The sequence below is a fragment of the Ciconia boyciana genome, chromosome 1 (assembly GCF_034638445.1).
Source record: "Ciconia boyciana chromosome 1, ASM3463844v1, whole genome shotgun sequence".
NCBI classification, from domain to species: Eukaryota; Metazoa; Chordata; class Aves; order Ciconiiformes; family Ciconiidae; genus Ciconia; species Ciconia boyciana.
In genome coordinates, this window is record NC_132934.1 from 80,895,111 (window position 1) to 80,920,395 (window position 25,285).

The 25,285-nt window shown below is 43.2% G+C and overlaps 1 protein-coding gene across 1 annotated transcript in view; it reads left to right on the forward strand.

The window, feature by feature from the left end:
* Positions 1-3,370: 3,370 nt before the first annotated feature.
* The window catches only part of BORCS5 (BLOC-1 related complex subunit 5), a 77,869-nt gene continuing 55,954 nt past the window's right edge, over positions 3,371-25,285 (forward strand). Inside the window, exons 1-2 of the mRNA XM_072876701.1 lie at positions 3,371-3,603; positions 4,536-4,679. Of these exons, the coding sequence (XP_072732802.1) occupies positions 3,546-3,603; positions 4,536-4,679 (202 nt within the window). The 5' untranslated portion in view covers positions 3,371-3,545. The remainder of the gene's footprint in view (positions 3,604-4,535; positions 4,680-25,285) is intronic.

Here is a 25,285-nt window from a genome sequence, read left to right on the forward strand (position 1 = left end):
CGGGGGGTGGTGACCACTGCTCAGGGATGGGCCGGGCATCGGTCGGTGGGTGGTGAGCAATTGCATTGTGCATCACTTGTTTTGTATATTATTGTATCATTATTATTATTATTATTATTTTCCCTTCCTTTTCTATCCTATTAATCTTTCTTTATCTCAACCCATGAATTTTACTTTTTTTTTCCCGATTCTCTCCCCCATCCCACTGCGGGGGGAGTGAGCAAATGGCTGTGTGGTGTTTAGCTGCCTGCTGGATTAAACCACAATATAAGTGCTGTAAAAGACTGAGCCTATCATCTCATTTCACATCAGATGGCCAATATGGGGCAATTCCTAATGTTTCGTTGTGATTCTTGCATTCTTGGTGCTTTTTTCTGAAATTTTCAGCTGCATTTGTTTAAGAAAATGTTTATTTCTAGTTTTTGGAAATGTAGAGGAATGGTTTTGGTAGCCAGGTTTCCCGCTTTTGGTAAACTGGTAAAATTATTTTCACTGTTAAAAGAAAAAGCTGTAAGAGAATGTGAACATTTAAGGTGTCAGCTATTAACTGTATCACACAGTGAATAAACTATGGGACTGAATACTAAAAGCAAGCACAAATATTACCTGTGCTATGCGGTAGGCAGAGTCCCAGCTGCCACCTGCCTTTGCTTACATAGTGGTGGTGGAAGAAGCCAAGCTTAAAGAAGCTCAGAACAAAGGCTAAAGGTCTGGCTGGGGTGGTCATAACTGGAGGGTGAGGAAAATGTTTTTTCACCGGGACTGTTGGGATAGCGTTAAGGGTTAGGGGTGTCGGGGTACTGGAATGATAGTGAATGTGGAGATCTGCGCAAGAGACTACTGTGGTGAGATAGGCATAGATGATTACGGGAATATGAGAAGGGCTGATGTGATATATAATATGAGCAGGGCAGAAGAGATAATACGGAATGACACAATTGCCCTGGTCCAGTCACCATTGTTTCTTTCCCCTCTTCCTACCTCTTCTTTGTAGGGTGGGCACCCAACCTCCCTGGAGAGAGCAGATGCAACTCAGCCAGGCTGATGAGGTGCAGGGAAGCCAAGGCCCATCAAAAGCCATGCAGAAACCACTGCTGCTGGCTAGGAGAGAGCCAGCCTCGCCCGGCGGCTGATGTGCTCCCCTCCCCACTGAGATGGGAAGGAAGGCAGGCTGAGAGAGGGGAGGATGGCTGGACCCCATCAGCCCTGCGTCAGGGTGCTAAGTCGCTGAAGGTGTTTTCCTACCTCTGCAGAGCACCTCTCTGCTTGGGAGCTGGGGCCCTACTGGGTGAAACACCTGGGTGCAGATGAGAGGAACTTCAAATATAAGTATGTAAGTACATTTGTGGGTATTCACACTCACATATAGTTAAATCCCTTGCCCCCAAACTAGTCATTGTAAACCAGTCTTGGAGAGTCCAGGAGCATGGTGCCTGACCCACCTTGCTTGGTGGCAGCAACGAGGTCAAGGGGACTGCCCCCATCTAATCGGGTCTTTGCACCAATGTGACGCGATGCAGGGGCAGACGGGTCAGGGCTATTCCTGTGCCATGTTACCCCCGTGCACAGCTTCTGCCATAAGCCCTAGCCAGGCCCTCTGAGGAACCTGCAGCTACATATTTAATATACCAGGCAGTTTCAAATAGTCCACTTATGTCAAGCATTGAATATACAGAGTAAGTCATAAATGAAAAGCAAAATATTTGCCAAAGCCCTTAAGTTGCTTGGGTCACGATAATACAAACATTAGATTTATATATTTTAATGTAGATACGTACAACTGTACACTGGTTCAGGTATGTTAATTTCGTTACCGGCTGCAGGACACTACAGAGAACTTGTGTTATATCCACCTTAGAGGCAAAATAAAAAATTCACTTACGCAACTAACACATTAAAATATACCTTTATTTTAATAATATTTTCCATGATAAAATTCCACATGGTAGACACATATGTTGGTTGAAAGGTAAATTAAAACTCTTCTGGGGTGGTGATATACTGCAAATTCACACTTTCAGAATAATAAAACACTCCAGAGAGGAGCGAGAAGTCCATTACACAGAAGTGGAAAGGACGCGAATTGAAGTTAAAGGTGCTGATCCAGTGGAGCTAATTTTAAAATTTGTCCAAGACTGATGGATAATGTCAAATCCATCAGACAATTACATTATGGCAAGCACTGGTTAGACTCTAGTCCTACGGACACCATGCACTTTATCTTTAAACATTTCATTTATGTTTAAACACTGCCAGTCCTTCCTTAAAAGCCACTGAGGCTACTCATGGGTGTGACTTTAATCATGTGTGCGCATATTGCAGATTAGGAACTCAAGTTTGTAAACCAAACTGTGCCAACAATAGTTTGTTCTTCCCCCAAAATAATTACATTGCTTTCATACTATTGTTTTGTTATTTTGGCAGGAATCAAGCAGTTGTTCAGGTAGTTGAAAGAAAGGTCTATTATTATTAGGTTACAAAAGCACACGGTACAGCCTACAGCTGGTGGTGTTGGATTGGGATTGCCTTCCCATAGCCTTGGTCTCAGTAACAGTTGTGAGGTGCAGTTCCCACCAGATAGGAGCATTGTTTTTGTGTTAAATTAAATCTTGGTGGCAATTAGCAAAGGCAGAGAAGCGACACCGAGTTCAGTGCCAAGCTTTCAATGATGCTGGGCATCGTGTGTGAGTGGAGAACAGGCTTGTTCAGAAGCTAGCACGCACCAGCAAGGTTTCGTTTATAGACAGTTTCTGTTGGAGACGATGGTGTGGCTTCCTTGCTGATTTGACTTGTCAAATATGAAAATAGTAAGTCTGAAATCTCAAAGTATGTTTCCTCCTCCTTTTCACTTGTTGTTTTTGCTTAACCCGAGTCGCCTGTGAACTTTTGGTCCGGGATGCTTTTACCTGGCTCCTGGCACAAGGATAAAGGCAGCCGGCGAGGGCCGTTTCCCGCCTGTGACTCACTGCTCGGTGCCCTGCGGCCGACAAGGGGCTGCAGTTTTGGGGGGGCGATGTCTGCGAGCCCACCAAGCAAGCCACGGGAGAACAGCGTGGCCCTGCCGGGGGTGGCTTTATTGGGCAGTCTGGGACGCAGACCCAGCACTCTGGGGTTTGTCGGGTTTGCCTTAGGACAGAAAAATTAATATCCGTAATTAAAAAAAATAGGTGAGCGCTGCTTTGCCCCCGCCCCGAAGTCCCCCGTGCGCGCTCGCCGCTTCCAGGACGGCTGAGGCGAGGGCCGGGCCCCCCCCGCGGCCCAGGCGCCTGCAGGCCGGGGGGCGGAGGGAGAGGCTTCTCAACCGCCACCTCCTCACCTCCCTTCCCTTCCCTTCCCTTCCCTTCCCGCCGCCGCGGCCCCGGCATCTAAGCTGAGCCCCGCCCGCCCGCCGTGCCGTGCCGCGCCGGGCGGGGCCTGCCCGTGACCCGGGCGCAGACGCCGGCCGGCGCAGCCGGAAGCCCCGTCGGCGGGCGGCCGTGGCGGCCGGGGGAGCGGCGCTGCCCCCCGCGCTGCAGGAGGCGTGGGAGGAGGTCGCCGCCGCCGCCATGGGAGCGGAGCAGAGCGCGGAGGCCGAGAGCCGCTCGGGCGAGCCTAGCGCCTCAGGTCGGTGGCCGTCGCGCTGCGGGGCGGGAGGGGAGAGGGCCGCCCGTTGGCGGGCGGTGGCCGAGAGGGCTAGTGCCCCGGGAGCGGGGTTCCCCGTCCCTCCGGCGCGGCGGGGGTGCCTGCGGGAGGTGGATGTGGTTCTGTGGTGGCGCAGCGCCCCGCTGCAGGGGCCTGGCGCGGCGGTAGCGGCGGAGGCGACGGGGGGAGGGGGTTGCTGTGGAGAAGTGGAAGGTTTTTCTTTGCGAGGCAGCAGCTGGCGGCGCCCGGCCCTTCCTCTGGGGAGGGCGCCGGGCCCGCCTTGGGCGGCGAGGTGGGCACCACCCGGGTGGGGGGAGACAGAGGCGGCGAGGTGCGTGCACCCCAGAGCCCGGGCGAGGGCCCATCTTCCGCTGGCCGGGCGCGGGAGGGAGGGAAGGAGGGAGCGAGCAGGGTGCGGAGCTCGGGGGAGAGTAAGGAGGAGGGTGTCAGTGCTGCAGGTGTTTCCTTTGAGTACCTCCCTGTGAGCGATAGCAAGGAACGTACAATGCTGAAACAAGTGTCTCAAATGTACTTGAAATTAAGCTGTTGACCCAAACCTTTCCTGTGAAGATATCTAATAATATAAAAGATCCTTACTGCGGTGGGATCCTGACAAATACACAGTGTTTGGTGTTTTTACCTTCATCATTAAAACAAAAGCATGTCAGGTTATCCCTGGAGTGAGAAGGCAAGACGTCTTTTCATCAGCTGATTTTGAAAAAAAATCACTGAAAGTAATATATTCACAGGGAGAGGCTGTGAAGGGAGAGCACCGTCCTTGAGTGATCTCAGAGATGTGTTCATACTATAGAGGATGTACCTCTACTATGTTAAACATGGTAACATTTGCTTAGGGATAAATTCTGATGGAATTTTCTTATTAATTTGATCTCCTCCCTGCCATATCCTTCCAGCATCTCCATCGCCAGCCAAACAACGAGCAAAAATGGATGACATTGTAGTGGTAGCCCCAGGAACACAGTCTTCCCGGAATGTCAGCAATGATCCAGATGTCATAAAACTGCAGGAAATCCCAACTTTCCAGCCCCTTTTGAAAGGTAAGTGATTGTTCTTCCTCTGTTTTTAAAGGCCTTCTTTTGTACCTAATGGAGTGCGTGCTTTGTGTGTCCTGAGGTTCCTACTGAAGTTCACATTTCTGTCCATATTTTTCACTACCCCCTTGTTTTAAACCTTACTTTATTTTGTTCTTTCATAATTATTCCCAGCCTTCTAAACAGTGGGTGAACTGGTTTAGAGGTGTGCTAGTAATGTTCTCTGCAGTGGAACCATCTACTGTGGAGACAGTACAGCTCCAAGCTTGCCCTGTACCACTGGTTCATGAGAGATGCCATGTTACATTCTGATATATAATGGACTGTAGTCTCCAGTTTTGCTCTAGGCTCTTAAAAACGTCTGTGCGTTCCTCTCTCGGAGTCATAGCTACCTGTGTATGGGTTCAGTTGCCTGAAATCAAGATATCTTGTGGGAGTTTCCAACCTAGAGCAGATTTTGTTCTTGGTTTTGGGGATGGACTGGGGGGGTGGACTGAGGCTTCCATGGGTCCTTAAGCCCTGTGTTGACAACATCCCTTTATATCAGTGGACTTATTAAATTCCCACTGTGTCTTTCTTTCTTTGTTTCTTTTCCTCCCAGTCTTTTTTTCTTTCTTCCTCTGCACCCATTCTTTGTTCCTTCTATTCTGTTCAAAGGGAAGTGAAGATTTAAATCAGAGTTTTCAAACATACAGTTTACCAAAAACTGTGCATTTTGTGGCCTGACTTCCAGCTATGTCTTTTTCTGGAGGCTGCGCAGTGTCCTTAGTATCTGAAAGTCTCTTAGGAAGGAAGATGTCTGGAGCAGCCTGCATGAATGGATTTAGTAAAAGCAGTCTGCTGCTGGCCTCCTCTCCCTGGAGTAATGTGGGTCAGCAAACTTGTGTGAATGCGCTGTGTAGCAGATACTCAGTGAGCTGATGTTTTTTTTTAAAATTAGAGGCCTACTGTGCATATGTACATTGGCTGCAGCACTTGCTCATGTCTTGTAGGCCTGCTGTGACAGAGAGGAAGGAGCTGGGATGTTTAGCCCTCCCTGCTACTGGAAGAAATGGTGTGGTCTTGTACAGATGAGGGTTTAGGCACGACTGGTCTGGGTGTCACTGATTCATGCATGGCTGCTGGGAAGATAATGGCAGCCACTTTGCCCTGCAGGCATCACTAGAGGTGATATAACATCACAACATGGCTTTTTGGACAGGAATTCTTTACTTTTTTTTTTGTGTGTGTGTCTGCTGCATGAGGACCCTGGAACATGACTAGAACTTGTGGACACTATGATAGCCCAATGGGCCAAATATTTGGCATTTTATTGGTTACTGCTGGATAGGGGTCTAGATGTGCGCAGCACTGACTCCTGTTTCCAGCAGAAGGGGCAGAAAGATAGGGAGGCCGCTAACCTGGAGAAAAGCAAACATGGATATTTTTGGGGCTGGTACTACAGTCCCTCTTGACCAAGGAAAGAGAGTGTGTGTGTGTTCTGCAGTCCCTCTTGACCAAGGAGAGTGTGTGTACATGTTGGCTATACTATATATATTTTTTTAAAACTTTACAGAGGGTGATATAGAAATCTGTATTTGATTTGTTCCTGACACTTTCATTGCCATTTTAGAATGGACTGAAGATTGCTGATGTTGGCACAGTGCTCACATCAGCAGCAAGCTGGGTCGTTACCTGTGGACAGAACATGGTTTGCTTAAGTCCTGTCTTGTACAAAAGACAGAACCAGGATCTTGCCAGTGGCAGTTCGGGATGTAAATGCTGGAACCCAAATCCACAAAAGAAATAGGGAAGTTTTAATCTGAGAGACCAAATTTAGAAGATGTGTTAACATCTGGCACTGAGGTTGTTGTGCATGTATAAGAGCACAATGACAAAGAGTTTCAGTTCCACCCAGCCTCGAACTGTGGTGAGCAAATCTGGGTTGCATAAGAGCTGTGGAAGTCCTGGGAAGTAGGACTGGTGATCACTTCCAGAGGCAGTGTTCCTGTATGGGTGGTTGAGGAGAAAGGATACAGGGCTTGAGGTGGGAAGTAAGAAAGGAGAGAGAGCAGCAGTCATGTGGCTGAGATAGAAAGGCTGGAAGACACTGCCTGAGTTGGCCAGTCCAGTTCCTTTAACTCGTAAACATGCATGCGTTAAGTTGTTTGATGGGAAGTCGTCTTGGTCACTGAGTTGCTTTTTCTGGTCTTACTTTGGACCTGGAGCTGCATATGTATGATAGAAACTTTCTGTTTCTGTCCCTTGGCCTGCGAAGAGTTTCCCTGCGAGTCTCTTGAGATGTGGTGACATCTAGTGACTGCTCGAGAGTATTGCATGCTTAATCCCGTTCACTTTTGTGAAGTTTTTTTCAGCCTCTAATACTTGCTATTGCTTGAACAACAGGATTGTGATACTTGTGTTCACTACAGAAAGCACTGTGGTCTGTTGAGTGAGTTGAGTCTTAAGAGACCCCAGATCTGCCACAGGCTGGCTTGAGAAGCTGTTCTGTTTTGGACTGGTCTCTTTTCTGTATTCTTCACATGCAAGATCATGTTCCTGGAATGGATGAAGGATACTAGAGATCTTTTAGGATTTAATCCTGAAAACTTGTGTCTTCTCATCTACCAGCTTGGAAAGCTGAAGATGTGAACTCATAGCCCTTGTGAGCTTCATTATGCTTTTCAGTTTCTCCTTGACTAAGCAAAGCCAAGGGTTTTTATTTTGCTTTTAAGTCTCAGAAGAAGTCTAATAGTTAAATCGATGGACTGAGGAAGCACATGGTCATGAAGAGACTGCATGTTCTTGAGAGACAAAGCACTTAAGAGCCAAAGCACTAGTCTCTCCTAGCCATACCTAGTTGAGCTTGTGATCAATGAAGCTGGAGGTCTTTAGCATTGTACACCCTTCCATGAAAGAAAATGCCAGTGTCATGTCCATTACATCTTTCATACTAGGCTTTCCTTGACTTCTGCAGCAGAAATTGCACCTCAGAGTTACAGCTATGATTGTGTGGGGTCCTTCTGAGTAATGTTTGCCTTCTTCAAAGTACTGTTGTGGTTACTGAGCATGCATAATAAGCAGTGTTTCAGAGGTCAGCATTTAAGCGTTTGCTGATTCCAGTGTTTGAACCTGTCGGACATAGCCATTCGGTGGGGTAGGCACTACTGTCTTGAAGTTGTTGTGTAGCACCTACTATGGTGAGTCAAGGACTGGAGTGTCTTTTTTTCTTAATGCCAGGGACTGTCTTCTCTGGTGCTATATTCACATAGACAGAAAGGGGAGAGTGTCCCACACATGGTGGGTTTAGGAAGGCGTTCCAGCGGATGCCTGTTGTATTGCCATTTGTAAATGTCAAATCCCAATCCCACTCAAACTGAGAGGAGAGAAAAACTACTCTTGGGGAGTACAGCTGGGAGTAAAGTGCCTGATTATTGTTCTCCAGGAACTGCTACATATATGGGGTGTTTTGGGTTTGTTTTTTTTTTTTTTCCTGTATGTAAAAAGCCTTCTATGAGAAATGCTAGCAGGGAACTTCAGTGCTTGATGAAATGGGAGTGGTTTTTTGTTTTTGTTTGTGGGTGTGTGTTTTTGTTTTGTTTTTTTTTTTTTAAGTGGGGAGGCAAGTTTATAATCTAGACTCCTGGGAGCAACAGAGGAAGTCTCCAATATTCTCCCTGGTTGCAAGCATTCCCTACAGAGATCGCTTTGTAAGCGATACAGAACAAAACATGAAAATGTGATATGCTGTTTCTTTCCTTGATGTGGCTTCCTGAGGATGTTTGCATGAAAATGAAGTTTCTGTCTGTTCAGTGTCCCTGGTTCTTGCAGTCTGTTCATAGTGTGAAGTCATAGCCAGCTGTATATAAAATCAAAGTCATCTGTGAGTAATCCAAAATAGTATTACTTGTGTAGCTTATGAACAAAGCAGCCCATCTGATGAAGATGTTTGGAAAAAACCTAAAAATGCAATTTTCTATGTAGTCATGATTACAGAAGGTTGATAAGGTACCACAGTGTGGGAGTTCTCTTAGAAAGGCTCTTACTGGATCTGTAAAGTATCACCTCTGACCAGGGATTTGGCTTTTATGACCAGGGGATCCTCTTTGAGGATTAAGGACTGCTGGTGAAAGACGGGATCCACTTGACTAAGTGGGGTTAGAGCGTCTTTACCAACAGGTGGGCCAACCTGGAAACAAGAGTGTTAAATTAGGAACGATGGAGGAAGGAGGTTACAACCACAGTTAAGTGAAGCAGCAGTGGACAGGGTTGAAAAGCAAAGGGTGAATATTATGGTTTTTTTTTTTAATGCAGTTTTTCTGGGTAATTAAAGTAAGATGAGTGGGTTAAGGAATTAAACGTTGTTACAAAGCTTCCTGAAAGCTTTTGAAAAAGGTGCTTAGGTTTTAAGTTTGTGTCATGGAAACAGAATGCTCATTGCATTTTTCCAGAGAGCATCAGCATCTCTCTCAAGCCTCAATAAAGATTGAAGTCTGTCTTTCTGGTAGCAGTGAAGTGTTATGGTAAACAAAAAAGATGGATACATATAAAGGACCTATTGGTGTGTGTTAGTAATACAGGAGAAACTGATCAAGAATTAGTCATCCAACTGCAAATATAATTCCTATTCTGTGCCAAGGTCAGCAAGACCTAAGCAAACAAAATGTTGGGACCTTGACAGTAGGAACAAAAACTTTGACTGATGTATCTGTTAAATTAAAAATCAAATCAAAAAGGGATGAGACCCACATTCTTTCCTTCCTTGACTGCTTAGTTCTGAGAAAGGGAGCCGGACATGGGTGAGGTTGGAGTGTGTGTGTCTGAGGCTCTGTTTTGTGCAGCTGTCTTGTAAATGGCATGCTCTAGAGTTCCTAAGACAAAGTAAATCTTACGGGTCTTTTTGAAGGAAGTCAATGTAATTGATACCCATTTGTGACTATGTCTTCTTGCAGGAGAAATTATTTAACTTTCATTGCCAGTGATTTAAATGAAAACCAAGAGGTTCCAAAGTTTGTATTAGAAGAAAAGTCTTGTTGCTTCTTAGTTACTTAGCAGAAACTGTGTCACAAATAGATTCTAGGCTACATCAGTGGTTTGTGGCAGTATTTAATGTCAGGTTGGTCATCTGTTTTGGAAACTCGAGTTACAAAAGGGTACATTAAAGAAATGGACTTGTCTGTATGATGGCGACCAAAAGATTTCCAAGCAGTAGTCCTTCTTCCAGGCATGTATCTAAAACAGAAACGTGAAAGAAATGAAGTCTAGAATGGAATCATAGAATCTCAGAAAGGTTTGGGTTGGAAGGGACCTTTAAAGATCATCTAGTCCAACCCCCCTGCCATGGGCAGGGACATCTTTCACTAGACCAGGCTGCTCAAAGCCCCATCCAACCTGACGGTGAACACTTCCCATGATGGGACATCTACAACTTCTCTGCACAACCTGCTCCAGTGTCTCACCACCCTCATCATAAAAAAATTTCTTCCTTCTGTCCAATCTAAACCTACCCTCTTTCAGTTTAAAACCATTGCCCCTTGTCCTGTCACTACAGGCCCTGGTAAAAAGTCTCTCTCTGTCTTTCTTGTAAGCTATATTTGTCCTATGGAGGCTTTTTTTGGAAATAAACTTGTTCCTACTTATGGCTACAGTTCTGTACTGGTAAAAAGTCTTCAGCATGAAGAAGCAAAAGAAAGAGGTTACTGTCTCACTGCAAAGACACTGTGTGAGCAGCAGAAGCTTCCTTACATTTCTGTGCCTCCCCCCGTCCCCCTAGGATTTTGCAATTAGTTTGCTCTCCAGTCTTGTTTCGTGGTTCTTGTGGTCACCCCGGTGGTATTGTGAGCATTTGAGACTTCCTGACTGGCTGACAAAAGGTGCCAGAAAGGCAGTGACTTTCTGCTTCTGCTGGCCAAACTCCATCAGTTGTTAATTTTGAAGTATGACTCTTGTCATTTCCAAATCTGGTGATCAAACCCTTTAGTGTTACTATGCTACTTGTGGCAGACTTGCAGACTCTAACCTGTTTTTTGAAAAGGGAATGTCGTAGCGAATGGTCTTCGTGCTTTATTGAGACACTCCTCTGGAATATGTGAAAACAAAGGTGTTTTAGTAGCCCATGGCTTGTATAGAAAATGATAACTTTGAAGTTGCATTCCGTTTGGTTTGGTGCTAAGTTAAAAATTCAAGTAACATGCAGGCATGGGAAGAGAAATTATTCTTGTTTTGGAGACCAGTTCTTCACACTGTGTAAGAATGACTTTCCGTTTCTTTTTGTATTTGGTGCTTGCTGCACAGTAGTTCATTGAATGCCCAGGGTGGCAGCTTGCCCCAGTTGAAAGGGGGACTTACTCCTTGCTGCTTTTGCTTCTGGCCATGTGGGCATGCCTCCTTTGTTGCTCTGGCTCTGGTATTTGTTGGGCTCTTTGGTAGAAGACGTATCTTTTACTGGTTAGTTCCATGCCAGGCTAGTGAGCGGTGCCACCTTGCAGGAGAGATCAGTGAATGCTAGAGTTGGTGTCTGATAATTGACAGGAGCAGAGGTGAAGGAGGAGCCCAGGGCATTAGATCCCCTTTTCAGTTAGCAACCTGTTAAATTGACTCAAGTCTGGTGACTTCATTGTATCTTGATACTGTGTTGGTACTGATGTTGAAAGAATTAGCTTAAACTGCCTGTTCCCTCTGTATCTAGTAATGGTATCGTGCAGAGGACTCTACAATGCATGTTGTGAAGTAGCTACTGCTGGTAAAATGTGATTTATCTGTTCTGGGATGAGCCTGGGTTGTCTGTCCAAAATGCTTCCTGAACACATCTCTTTACTGTGGAAACTAGCTCTGCATGTAGGGCCTTCTGTCTTAGTTGTGTGGTGTGGCTGTGCTTTGTTTCCTCTTGCTTTAATGTTTTGGGTTTCTCCAAGTTGATGGACTATCTTCTGCTGCTGCTGATTTTACTCTGTTAGGGATGATTTTACTATTACATTGTTAGGGATTATGATTTTACTCTGTTAGTCTTCTCAGAATTTAGGAAGACAAATTCATGCCCGGGTGGTAACTTAGGTGACTTATGAAATGAAAACTGGAATCCACTCTGTGTGCCAGGCAGATGCCTTCTGGCTCCTCCTCAGCTGATCTGTTTGGTTGAACATCCTGATGGTAGACACGTTTTTAATGCATTTGGTTTGAAGATCTGTGCTGTGGTCCGCCAGGGCTGCTCCCTGGGTGGTAGTGTAGGGAAGACTGTGATCTTCCTCTAGGTGGGCGTTCTTATACATTACAGTTAACACATTTGTAACTAAAACAACACCCTCAGTAACTTAAAACAAGCTTTTGGTAACCAGTCCCCTGTGAATACTGGCAGATCTTTTGTGCTGCCATTTTCCTTGCCCTTTCCTCCTCATTTGGAGGAAGCGGTTGCCAATATGATGGTAGCATCCCTTGGAAGCATAAGTGGTACTGAGTGATTCAGGATGCCATATTTACCATGAATTGGCTGAATATGGGCTTGTGGTTATTTAGAGATAATTCAGCAGCCCTGTTTGTGTTCTCATTTATCTATGGAGGAAATCTTAATGAAATGAAAAAAAACATTTTTATGCTAGATATTTAATTGTAGAAGCTGTTGCTGATCCCTGCTTGGCCTGTTGCACAAGAATGTCATGATACTTTGTTTTGTCTGGCAGTCTTAGGCTTGTTGTATGCAAGTTCCTTTGAGTACGAGGATCATTTCTGTGTATTATAGGCAACGTGCTGAGATGTAACTGGAGACTGTGTCTTATGAACAGTTCAGGAATGGGTCCTGTGCTGAGACTGATAATTGCATTTGCCATCATATGCAGGATGTCTTCTGTCAGAGGAACTCCTGATCCCTCCAGCACTGAGAGAAATGAAGTTAGCAAGGGATGCTGAGGCTCTTACTTCAGGCTGACCTGCATTCCCAGGTGAGGAGGGGTGGCTTCTCTGCAGACCTACGGCAATTTACTTGTAGTCTACTCCATTCCTTTGTCTGTGAAACACACCTGGTGTGCATATTGTAACTTGTAGCCATATGAAGGTTTTTGTGAGGAGCTCATTAGCATCCCCTAGCCCAATATAACTGGATTCTTGTCCTACAAATACTATTGCTGTTTTTGTAAGAATAGCAAAGCACAGGAAGAGGTTGCTCAGTAGGGTTGTGGCATTTCTGTCCTTAATGTTTTTAAGGACATGTTAAGCAAACATCTACCAGGCATGAATTAGAAGTAAATGAATAGATTATGGATAACCCACTGAGGTCTTTCCTTACCATGCTGCCCATTATGCATATTTACATTGCTTCATTATTTATCAAGAAAGGTATTTCAGAAAGCAAAAACTGAGACCTTTACTCTGAAGAGTCTAGGGTATAGTTTACCTGGCAGTGGTGTAAGAAGGAGACCAAAGTTATGTGTCAGAAAGAGTCTTGCAAGATAGGTCCAGTGTGAGGAGTGTCCTTTTTGTCTCAGTATGGTTTGAAGTGAAAACTTGGCAATGGTATTTTTATTACAGCTGGTGCACCTCTTCAGCAGAGAAGCATAGGGAGATGCTGAGAAATCTCCTGTGGGAGAGAACAGTGGTGAAATTTGTGCTGCTGTGCCAATCTTCTATTGTCCTCCGATCACAGGAAACATAAGCTTGTGTTAGGCAGCTTGAAAGGATTGTTTATCCCTGTATAATTTTTTTGGATGACGTCACTATTCAGGCAGAAAACTACTTATCTGAAAAATATCAATGTAATTATCTTTCTGGGACAGCATGTAGAGGAAGGATGGATTTTTAGAGTCTGAGCTTTTAAAGCAATAGGTTTTGTCACATCTTGCGCCTCAATATTTTTTGGTGACTGACTTACATCCTCTGTTCATTCCCTTACCTCACTGTAGGCTGCTACTTCCATTTATTGTCTAGGGAATTTAGCTAATAGCACATGTTAGTGAATTTTATTCCTGTAATTCTCTAGGCATTGTGATACTTCAGTCTTTTTAAATTTTGTCCCTGTGCCTTACTAGGAGTATCTGCTTATGCAGCACTTGGTAGTACTGCTAAGAGTATAGGGCTCTAACAGAATTTGCAACATCCAGGTTTGTTGGATGGACTCCATGCTTAGTGCTTGTAACAAGGTGAAAATGAGCATGCTGGGCAGAAAGAAACACCAAGAATGATAATGTGAGTGCATGTCTACGTGTTTTTTGTTTGGTTGGTTTTTAAGGCTTGTGGACCAATACAGTATTCTGTGTTACAGAGAGATGCCTCTCTGTTTTGGTTTCATGACATCAAACTAGCTCTGAAAACAGAACCTGGGAGATGCCTCAGTTTGAAAGAAAAGCTCCTTTCCTCAAAAAGATAGTTGGAGGAGAGGAGGAGAGTGATGGTGATGTCCTATTTCCATGTGTTCCTCAATGGTTTGTTGACAGTTTGGAGACCTGGATCAATTCATTTTCATGAGTGAGAGGATTTGAGTCTACGGTTAGGTACTATCCAAACAATATACTCAAAAATAGTTGGAAGAGTATTAGGGACTGTGGATACTCAGTTGTCTACTTTTTTCCCCCACCTCCCTTTTCAAGCTGTTCCACACCGTGTGGTATAACGTGTATATTGGCAGATAGAAAGAATGAGTGTGTCTGCCTAGACTACTAGCCTAGTCTCCCCTTTCCTGGGTGAGTACCATTGAGCTCCAATTTCTGCTGAGCTGTATAGTCAATAGCTGTGACTCCTGTCTGAATCTTACAGCTCCTCAGGCATGTATGGCTCATGCGTGAATAAGCTTTGCTGGTCATCGCAAGTCACCTGCAGATTCTCCTTCCTTTACCTTCAAAGAGCTTCTGTGACAGCTCTCCAGCTGGCCTGTACAGCTCTTGGGGTGCAGCTACCCTTTGAATAACATTAGAAGATGTGCTGAGGAAAAATAGCCATGTGGTAAGGAGTTAACCATGTCCTGGCTTATAGATTTGCCACACGCTTTGATGAGTATCTGCATGTTGGCCAGTGTACCTTGAGATCACTGTTAACTGGTTTAAGTGAAATGCAAATGAAACTTTATAATCTGGAAGTTATAAATAAGTAGCATAATTACAAATGTTATAGAAGGTGTAATCTCTTTATGCCAGGAGGAGATTGGAGATCAGACGCATCTGACTGCTAAGGTATAGGAGCTAGTGTGCTCTACTGGAATGTCACTGATGAATATTTCTAGCACGAGGATAAGCATATGTTGGGAAAGCACTTACAGCACATCTGTGGTTTGGGTTTTTTTGTTTGTTTTTTTTTGTTTGTTTGTGGGGGTTTTTTTGAGTCTGTGAAGGACTCCAGGCGTCTAAACCTGGATAGATTTTTTTTTTTTCCCTCCCTTCTCCCTCTCTCCTTCATGTTTGTGTACTTTTATTCAGCTTTATTGTCTTGCTCATAAGTTAAGACTTGCTCGTAAGACTTGGTTGAGTCTGTGGCTGAAGGGCCAGTGAAATTTCTCTTCCTGCCTTCCCTGTTTGTTGTGTATGTGGGTATCTTTCTTGATGCATCTCCCTCTGTTGAACCTGATGTTTTATATAAATGAAAATTGCATGAAAAGAGATGTTCCTGTTAGATACAGCCTAGTCACATGTTTCTAAATGTGTGTATATAGATATTTGGAGTGATTACTCTAAGACTGGTCCTGTAGGGATACTGCAACAGTATTATTCAGTGGACTGAAGTCTGAAAGGTAAGTCTCCTCTGTGTAGGCTGGATAGAGTTGGAGAAAGAGAGTGGGACCTAACGAAAGCCCCCTCCTGGTTCCGTTTGGTTCTCTCCTCTTTAGCTGGCCACTCTGATATCTACTGCTCCTTTCACTTTTTCCAGCTGTTGTATTCTTCCAGCTGTTGATAACATGAAGTATTTATGTTTACTAGGTAGGAACTGCTATGTTAGGTGTTGGACGCTTGGACATACATAGAGAAACACGAAGATTGTGCCTGGGATGTTGTCTGTCATACAGGGACTACAGCATTTGTCGATGAGGGAAGGGATGGGAGCTTGGAGTGGTGACTGAGTTCCTGAGGGGAACTCTGACACATGGACAGAAAATTGTAGTGTCTTTAGTTACTATGGCAATGAGCAATATAGACGTGTTCAGATAGAGAGGCACACTAAAATGCCATGGGTGCTGAAACAAAATAGCTGACTCTTCTTAATGAGAAATGTCTGCCATGTTGGAGGAAAGGATGAGTGGTAATTACGTATTTGAAACAGCATTTTAATGAGGAATCTCTCTGCTTATAAATATAACAGATTCTCTGTTGCCATCATCAGTGGTTGCTTCAGTTATGAAGAAGTCTTACTTAACTATCTTCTGGTGTTGAAAATCTAAAATAAATCATAAGAAGAAAATGAGCTAGATGTGCCAAAGGTCACTTAGCCGTTACCTCTGGGACGGGTCTGCTGTTAGGAATCTGTGAAACTGTCAGTAGAAAGCAGGAAAGAAAGAAGTCTAAAATGCTTCTGAGATATTCCCCGCATCCTCACAATTCCTACCTGCATCCTCAAAAAAACCCCAACCTCAAAGTGTTTTGGCCTGAAGTCCCTATTCTAGAGCCCTGTAGCTTGACACATTTTCTTCCAGGTGCCTTCCCAGCAAAGATCAGTGAGCTGTACGCTTTCCAGTGGGCATGTGGCTGACTGATGGAAAGCATCGGCCAAGCACACTATGCTGTTTAAATCTCTTTCATCCCCAGTACTGACTTGTAGTTGTGTGCAGTGGCAGGATATTTCTTTAATTATTTTTTTTTCTTCTCCTGCACTGTAAATGAAAGGCTGAAGATGCACCAACATGCTTGTTTGCCAACAGGTTTTTTTTTTTTTTTCAAAATTGTACCTATCAATATATGCCTTAACTTTGAATACTGTTTACTTTAAAATATATTTATGTATGTGTGCATATACTGTACATACATGCTATATATAGTATGTATATACTATACCTACAGATGATGTGTATATATAGTATGTATTTTCTGTATGTACAAACTGTACATGTATAGTTTATTTCTTGTGATTCTGCTTGGCCCCCTGTTAATGTTGTTTTGCTTGACTGGGGCTATTTCTGGAATGCTCGTGTCTTGCTGCTAGACCAGCAGCAGTGTTTCAATGGATTGCTTTTGAAAAATGAATGTTTCTGTTTGATCTTAGGCTTTATAGGAGTTAATAAGTTTATCCAAGTCCAGAAGATTATTTGGTTTTAGACCAATCAATTTATTGAGAAAGATTATGATTAACCAACAGGCACAGTGTAAATTATTACACCCTAAGCCTTAGTTCTTGATTCCTCCCCCCCCATGGCTGCTGATTGATTCAGTTAAGTAACCATGGTCAAGGTAAAGGATGAGTGGATACTTGTGTATCTACTGCCCCTCTGCAGTTAACTGCAATTTATAATGTCACATCATTCAGAAGCTCTGCTCTTGTCTTTATTTCCCTGCCCAGACACTGTTAGCAGAATAAAAAGCAGATTCCAGGAAGTTGTATGAGTAGATAATAACCCCCTTTTCTAATTAAGAGTTTGACTTACTAAAAGTATATAAAGATAAAAAGGTTATTAAAGTAGAAGTGAAAAAACAAGTCTACTCAAGCCCTAAACCTTGTTATCAAAGCAGCATGGTGGGAGCTTAACCCAAAGCAGCATTAGCTTAACCATGTTCTCTCTATATAATTGTGTAAGATGAGATCAACAGCCAAGCAGTAAAGCACAGGTCAGCAAGCTCATTGTTATAAAACCTTGAAGTTTAGACTCAAATTTGATCTGCCTCTATTTCTTTCTTAGGGCAGCTTAACAAAAAGGAAAATAGGAGTTTAGTGGTTCATTTGGCTTGAACAGTGTGGTTTGACATACTGAATTTTGTAATATTCCCTCTATTTTCCATGTGGGGCTGGGCATGGTATGCTTGGCTTAGTTGCCAGCAGGCTTGCACACGTAAACCAGAAGATGCACAATTGCAGATTACTTATTGAATCCTGATACGCAGATGATCTGCTGGAGATACTGCTTTTCAGTTTGCACTACTAACAAAATTACTAGTAGTAATGCTTAGTAAGAAGTGGAATTGCTGCCTGTGTAGTTGTGGATAAGCACCACTCTACCAGTGTGCTGTACAGCTGAGCTTGGAAGCCTACATTATCCTGAGGTACTGGTCAGAGAAGAGACTACATTAGTCAAGGATAAGGGGCAGGAGCAGATGTATGTGCTTGTAAAGCAATGGGTTTGTTTCAGTAACATGTTCAGGGTGAAATTGCGACTTTGCTGAAGACGAGGGCAAAGCTCCTGTTGGTTCCAGCAGAGTGAAGATTTTTTGGTCCCCAAATGGTGTGCATTTCTATATAGTTTAAGTTCATATGGTAGAGTGCTAAGGTTGATGTTTAAAGTTTAACAGTAATAAACATGTTCTGGAGACAGTGAGGAAAGTTGCATAATGAGGTGGTTAGACTTGATGCCCCATCCACCTTCACGCCCTTAAGCTAGATCCACAAAGGATCAGAAGATGGGGGCACCCTTAGGGGTTTTGTGCTCACTTGCCTGTTCATGCACTTTGTGTTAAATAACCATGCGACAGAAGGCATTTGTAGCTCAGGAAAAGGGATTGGAGACCAGGATCCCCACTACCTCGTTCACTCTAGCTCCCCACTACCCCCTTTTATTTATCCACCTTCCTCTTGGCTGTTCCTTGGCCATGCCTGCTGAGCTAAGCAGCTCCAGACAGCCTTTGGCATGAGAGAGGTGCTGCTGAGATGGAGCTACTTAGCTTCCACAAAGCTGTGATCATCCTTGGCATACCCTGTAGCAGGACTTTAGTGCATGGTGAGATTTTTTTTTTTTTTTTTAATGGTGGAAACTCTAACTTGCAGCAATCTTAAGACACTTGAGAAGTTCTGAAGATTGCACGGCAGTGATGTGAGTACCTTTTGTGGGCTGATGTCCTGGATGCTTGTGGAGTTCCTTGTTTGAGGTTTTCTTCTTATGTGTGTGTGAGTGGTTGAGTTCCCTGCGTACTTTTACCTTTGTTGCACATGTCTACATCTCTCATGTTCCAAAATGTTTACTAACTGTAATTCTGACACATAATTTCAGAGAAGACGTGACATGCAGTGGTTGGCCTTGATGTGTTCATTAAATGTAAAATGTCATGCAGTGTCATATCTCCTGTCTGATTGACTCTTGTATTAGAGATTGACTTCGAGCCAGTTTGAGGTGCTGTATCCAATGTTTTTTCACTGGGTAAAGAGTTGAAGGGCAAAAGTAAGTGCACATGCTGTTACGAGAGGTATTTTTTAATGAGGTTAAGAGCAAACAGTGTAAATACTAGGCTGCAGTTTGAATTCACTTGTGTGGTTTCTTTCCTTTCAGTAGCTGGTGCCTATAGAAATTATACTCTTGAAATGGTAGGTGAGTCTGTTCTAATGCAGTGAAAATTGGGACTTTATGATCACAGGCTGCAGTTCTCTAATTGATACAGTTGGGATATCCCTTAGAAGTCACTTGTGTAACTTGCACAGACAGAAATATCGGAGTGCTGACTGCAGTTCAGTGTTGCAGTAAAAGACCTGAGAAGCTGAGTCAATGAAACTGGATTCTTTCCACCATATCAGTCTGGCAATTATGCATTGCACCCAAGGGAAAGGTGTAACAGCGGGTGGAGTACTGCCTTTGAACCTGCCTGCTGAGCTGCGTCTGGGGAGTCAAGGGGACAGTGTCACGCGCTGCTAGTCAGTAACTCTGCTGCTGCGCCTCATTACTCCTGAGACATGAAATGCACAGGTTTCTCTTGCGCAGCAATCCTTCAACTCAGTGCTGCAATGTCTTTCTGTGTTTTCTGATTTGCTGTTCTTTACCCCTGTAGTCCTTTGTTAATGTGACTGTTGAGACTTGGATAGACTGCAGTCTAGGTAACTGCCACAGGGTGTCACTGGAATACAAAAGGAGTAGTAGATGTGATTGAAAAGGGCTGGAAAACTTGCTGAAACAGCGCGTTGGAAACTGCTTTCTCTTCAAGCTCTTTTCATGAACATTTGTGTTCTAGTTGCATTCATGCTACCAAGTGACCAAGGTCTTGGTGGCCTTGCTGGCCAGCTGGGTTTGGTACCAGCTGGACCTGTGAGCTGAGCCACACAGTGCTTAACTGAGACGTGACTACAGGCTGAAACAGTTCTGGGTCTGTGAGGAGGAGACGGTGCAGAGATCTTCAGCTGAAAGTCTTTCAGAAGTTTTTATGATCTTGAAAAATAAAAATCTGGTGTGCCACTTATTTTCAGTTGTTGATACTAGGGGTTTTCTGAGTGTGTATAGTAAGAAAATGAAAGTATAGATCAGCAGTAGTTCAGATGGTAGCACTTGAGGTTCGGCTCCTGTCCACGGGTATTGATCCTCACCTCAGTACACCATCTGTAATGTGGAGTTTAATAGTATTTTCTTGGCAACACTGTTTTGATCATAGGTGTGTTGAAGACTGAGGTGTTCTCATCCCAAGGTACTGGTGCATAGTAAGCTTTTCCCCAGTGGCCCATTGTGCTGGGAAAAATGTTCATCCAGCATAAGGAATGGAACTGGGGAACTAATGTGTCTAGAAAGTGGTTGCAACACCCTCCCCTTCCCTCCAGTCCCAGCCCAAAAATGTTCAGCTCAATCAGATCTTCTTTCCAGTTAATCACTAGCCCTACAAACCAGTGCTGCTGCCAGAGTGCACAACATGGTATGAACTGAGACCCTTTAGCTAGTGAGTGAGGGGAGAGAGGTGAAACAAGAAAGGGGGAAAGGGGAAGAAATTATGCATCTATTAAGTGATGGCCTAAAATTCCAGAATTTTGCCCTGCCTTCCTAGTGTGTGGGGTACAGCTAATCTTACGTAAATGAACACACTTGTTTGGGGAGAATCTTTGTATTGATAGATATGTCTGTTCAGCTTAAAATCCAATGCTTTGCTGATTCCCAAGTTATTTCTTAGGAGAGGGAGTGTGGAAGGGGAATGTCTTGAACCTTCATCTGTTGCCTTGGAATTGTCATTAAGATATCTTGTCTCCAGTCTATCATGCCAGTAAAAGCCCTTTGACTTTGCAAGGGATTTATGTGGTTCTCTTCATTAATGCGTTAATGGGAGGTGTGTACCAAAACATCTGAACATCAACTGGAAAGTAATGTCCTTCACTATATGCTGTCCAAACCTTTTGGTGCTTGGGAAGGTGTTGACGCTCACCAGGAACTTGAGGCTATAACCTATTTGCATATAACTGGTTTTTAAAAGTTAAAATGCTAATATAGGCAACCTTTATGCTTGCCTAAACTTGTTTTTCAGTGAGAGACCATGCAAAATTGCTTGTGCATGTTTTCTTCCCCCTGACCTCACTGTTCAAAGTGAGATTGCTGGCAAGACATCAGCACTCGGACTTTGGTATAAAATTACTGGAGTCTGAGTTTCCTTGTTTAAAATTCATTGTTTCTGCAAACTCTTTGTGAATGCATGTGCCAGCTACGAGGGATGGGAAGCCATGTTTCATGTTAAACCAGAAGCGGAGTGCCGAGGAAAAACCTTCTCCTGAAGAATCCCTTTCTTTTTCAGATATTACCTGGCTCAGAGAAGTGATCATCTCTTCTTACTAGGTTTTTACTGTGTTATGTCCTTGTGGTAGATTTTTTCCTGTGTGTGCGGGCAATCCTTCAAGGACAGGATGCTTCTGTGACTGACCCTGCCTTCAAGGACAGGATGCTTCTGTGACTGACCCTGCCCAACGTACCTTGGCACATTGTGCCTTCTCTGTGCCCCTTGTGTGTAACTGGAAGCTGACCTGGAGTCCACCGTGCTGCAGATACCACTTGCTGTTGTGGCAGTATAAATGGGATGTTTCCAAAGAGCTCCCTGGAAAGTGTGATCTTCTTATGGATCAGGGCATTATAAGTCATGGTGATCACGAGACTTCAAAAAACATTATAACTTTCATCTGGCTGTGTTTCAATGAGTAACCATTCGCTTTTAGTTCTTGGTGAGATCAAGAATATGGCGTGATGTGCTCCGAGAAGCAGGCGATGGGTGCTGCAGTACATATTATCCTGGTGATATGTTTCAGAAGTTTTAAATAAAATTGCTTATATTTTAAAATGTTCCTTTCAATATGATACCAACCACAAATAAAACTGCTGGAAAGGCACTGCTGACACTCTTGGTGCTGACTGATCTCTCTTTGCAAGGAATGGGTCGGGGATGTTCAGCCGGCTGAGGAAGAGGATGGGCAAAAGGTTGGTCAGGGTTTTATTAATTCTCATCCTTCATAATAGCAGTCTTGAGTTCTTCTGTCAGCTAAAGAAATCCTGAACCTAAAGGGAAAGCTTTGATTTTCCTTTTAATCCTTAGGTCTCTTGATTTCATCTGAGTAAACAGAATTTTTATCTGTAGTAGGATATGGAAGGGATACTGGAGATGGAACTTCTTAAGTAATGCATGGTGCTTTACCTCCTGTGAGATTAAATCTCATTTTCTGTGATATGGAAGTGGCAAAAAGCAGATGATTGGAATGGAAGTACATGTTTGCATTTATACATTTGTACAAACAGGATGACTTAGAGTAGAATACTTACCCTGTTGCTTTTTGTTGCCTCCCATTGAGGGGTCTTGTCACCAGTTTTAGTATTAATTGAAATTTGGAGTCAATTTGGGTGGTGGCTGCGTGGTTTTCATTGCAATAGTTTAAAAATGTCCACTGTTCTATGTTTCCTTAGTTATCCATCAGATTTATTGGATTCTGTGGTAGGGAAGCATGCATTAGTCATTAAGATTAGAGGCTTCATTTATTTTCTTGAACATTTGCATAGATTTTTTTTGTTGTTGTTCACTGAAATCATTCCCAAGCTCTGAAGTGTGCTTGAATGTATGGGTGTGTGGTGGCAGAAACAAAATCGCTGTTTTATCCCAGATGAATCTAAACTTCACACAGCTTTGTCATCTTTGGAGCCAAGAGCCCAGCGGAGCTTTAAAATGGAATTGACTGCACCTCTCCTTTTTGCTAACACAGGGTGGTCCAGAGACTTGAGGTGCCAGCGTGGATTCACTTTGGCCAACCTAACACATGAGGTGCTGCAGGACCATGCTTTGGAGAGGACAGGGATTTGGCTGTGGCTTCAAATTCTGTGGGCTATTTGGCCTCTTGCCTCAACCTGGCAACGCAGAAGTTACAAAAAGTGCAAACCCATGGGGTTTTTGTCCATGTTGTGTTTGACATCTTACCAGTAAAACAAAAAGCCCAGTAACAAATGCAGTGTCCTACGAGTAAGGATCACTGCAGGCAGTTGGCGTTTGCTTGCTTCATTTCCTAATAAAGACAACAGGAGATAAAAATCAGACTTTGGTTCATGTATTAAACTGGTCTCAAGTTGTAATCATTTCAAAGATCCAGATGGCTGCTTTGATTGTTTTTTAAAATAATTTATTTATTTATTTTTCCACACCATGAGTCTAATTAAACTGTGATCCTGGCTTGGACAAGTTGTGTGCAGATATTATGTGATACTTACAGCTTCTTATCAAATGACCAACCAAAAGAGAAGAATAAAATGCCGTATTAATTTATTTCAGTCTTTCATAATACCTAGCTGCCAGTGAAGCAGCATTATGCTGCCTACCTGCTGTCCTGTGTTAGGAGATAAATGTGATGCTTCTGTCTGTCCTTGCTTAGTTGTCAAGTGTTCTGCCTTTAATATCTGGATATTGGGAGCATCTGCTGGTACCGTTGTGAACAACAAACAAAGCTAATGATAGTTATTAGCAAAGTTTTGTGCAAAAATGTGTTTCTTCTGCTATAAAAGTGATTGCTGTTCCCTGTCACCTTGTGAACTGTTGCTGTGCTACTACTTCAAACAACAGGGGTTTAGGTGTCTTGCTTTTAAAAATTATCTGCTGCTCTGGGGTATTCGTGGGAATATACCATCTGTGTGAAAGACGCTGCTACTGCAAAACTCTAATTAAAATCTTGAGTTAGATTTGTGCTCCAACTAGCTGTTGTTTTTTTGTTGTTGCTTTTTTAAGTTAGGAAGAAGTAAGGCTCATGCAGTCCTGTTCTGTGTGTAACAATTTCATAGATATGTAGAGGTGCATTGCCAATGGCAAGGGGAAGGCATTGACTGTCACTGCATGTTGAAATGGGCATATGAAGTATTTCAAAGTCTGTTTGCTAAAAGTTTAGAAACTTCTGGAGGCTGATGAGGAACTTGATACAAACTTAAGTCTCGTATTCACTAGGTTGTAATTATTACAACTGTAGTAAATATGGAATTTGATCAGTTCTGAAATGGACGTCATAGCACTTAATGTTTAATGAAGACTAGCATGTTAATAAATCAATGTATCGGATGTCAAAGGTACTGCGGGAAACAAAAATTAACAGACTCGAAGTGAGGAAAACGAGCAAATTCTTCTGACACAAAATGCAGAGGCTGATGAGCCGTCAGCTGTCAAGAATGGATTTCGACTAATTTTTAAAAATGCTATAAGTCTGTTTTACATGATTCTTCTGTTTTAAACATACCAATATGTCTGACTCTTGCAGTGGTGGAGGGAGACATGGGCTTTATTGAACCTGGAACGTAGAGGTTTTCCATGACATTGGCCTTGAGTTTCTCCAAATCAGCTTTTAAATATATTGCCCTCAATATTTTTGTTTTTGAAAGGCACAGGTTTTCTCTTCTTAAGAAATTCAGACCAAAAGTGTAAAAGCATTTTAAAAAAACGAACAAACAACATAAAAACCAAACAAAAAAAGCAAGAAAAAAGCCCTGCTGGTTAAAACTATTTGCCTTAAGTATGTTTCTCCAAAAGGCCTCTTAAAATGATCTCTAGTACATCAACTGATGATTGGGCTGTAGTAGTGTTTTAAAATTCTGGTTCTTTACTTTTAAATGCTAAATGCCTTTATTAATATCTGAATCCAGTTACTTTTGTTGTCAATGTTTGCATCTGTATTTGGATGAAGAATGTGAAGAATCAACCTAGCCCTTCATGCCAGGCAATGGCACAGATGTGGGAAGAGATTTATTTCTCATGTCATAGGTCTCACCTGTGTGAAGAAAACTGTGGCGTTGTGTCTACCTTGGTGCCACCTCAGCTTGTGGAGGAAAGCATCTACAAAGATGCAGGTTAAAGTTTTGATTGCATCGACTGTTTAAAATCTAAATTAAAATAAAGTAGTTTTCCTGTGCAGTGAATTGAGAGAAGTGAGTTAGATACAGAGGCGGTGTACCGTGGCAGTAGGACTGATGTGAAAAAGGTTGATCTCTCAATAAAGATACAGAAAACTGGTTGAGTTGGCTAAAAATGGGCTGTGCTCATGTGTGCCATCATGGTCAATGTGCAATGGGGAAAGATAAGGATAGTGCATACAGGACAAAAGAAAAGGGAGAAATTGTTAAATATTGACAGATCAAGTATACTTTTGGAAAAAGGGGAGAAACTGAGGATGTTTGTCTTCTGACCTCTAATCAATTAATATTTAACCAGTGGTCACAGGTGACTCATCTCTACTATCTGTTCCTTGTAAATGCAATTTTAAGATGAAAGAAAAATAGGGCGATCAGCATAACCAAGGGACTATCTGGGAAATAAAAAAGGGAAAATGTTTCT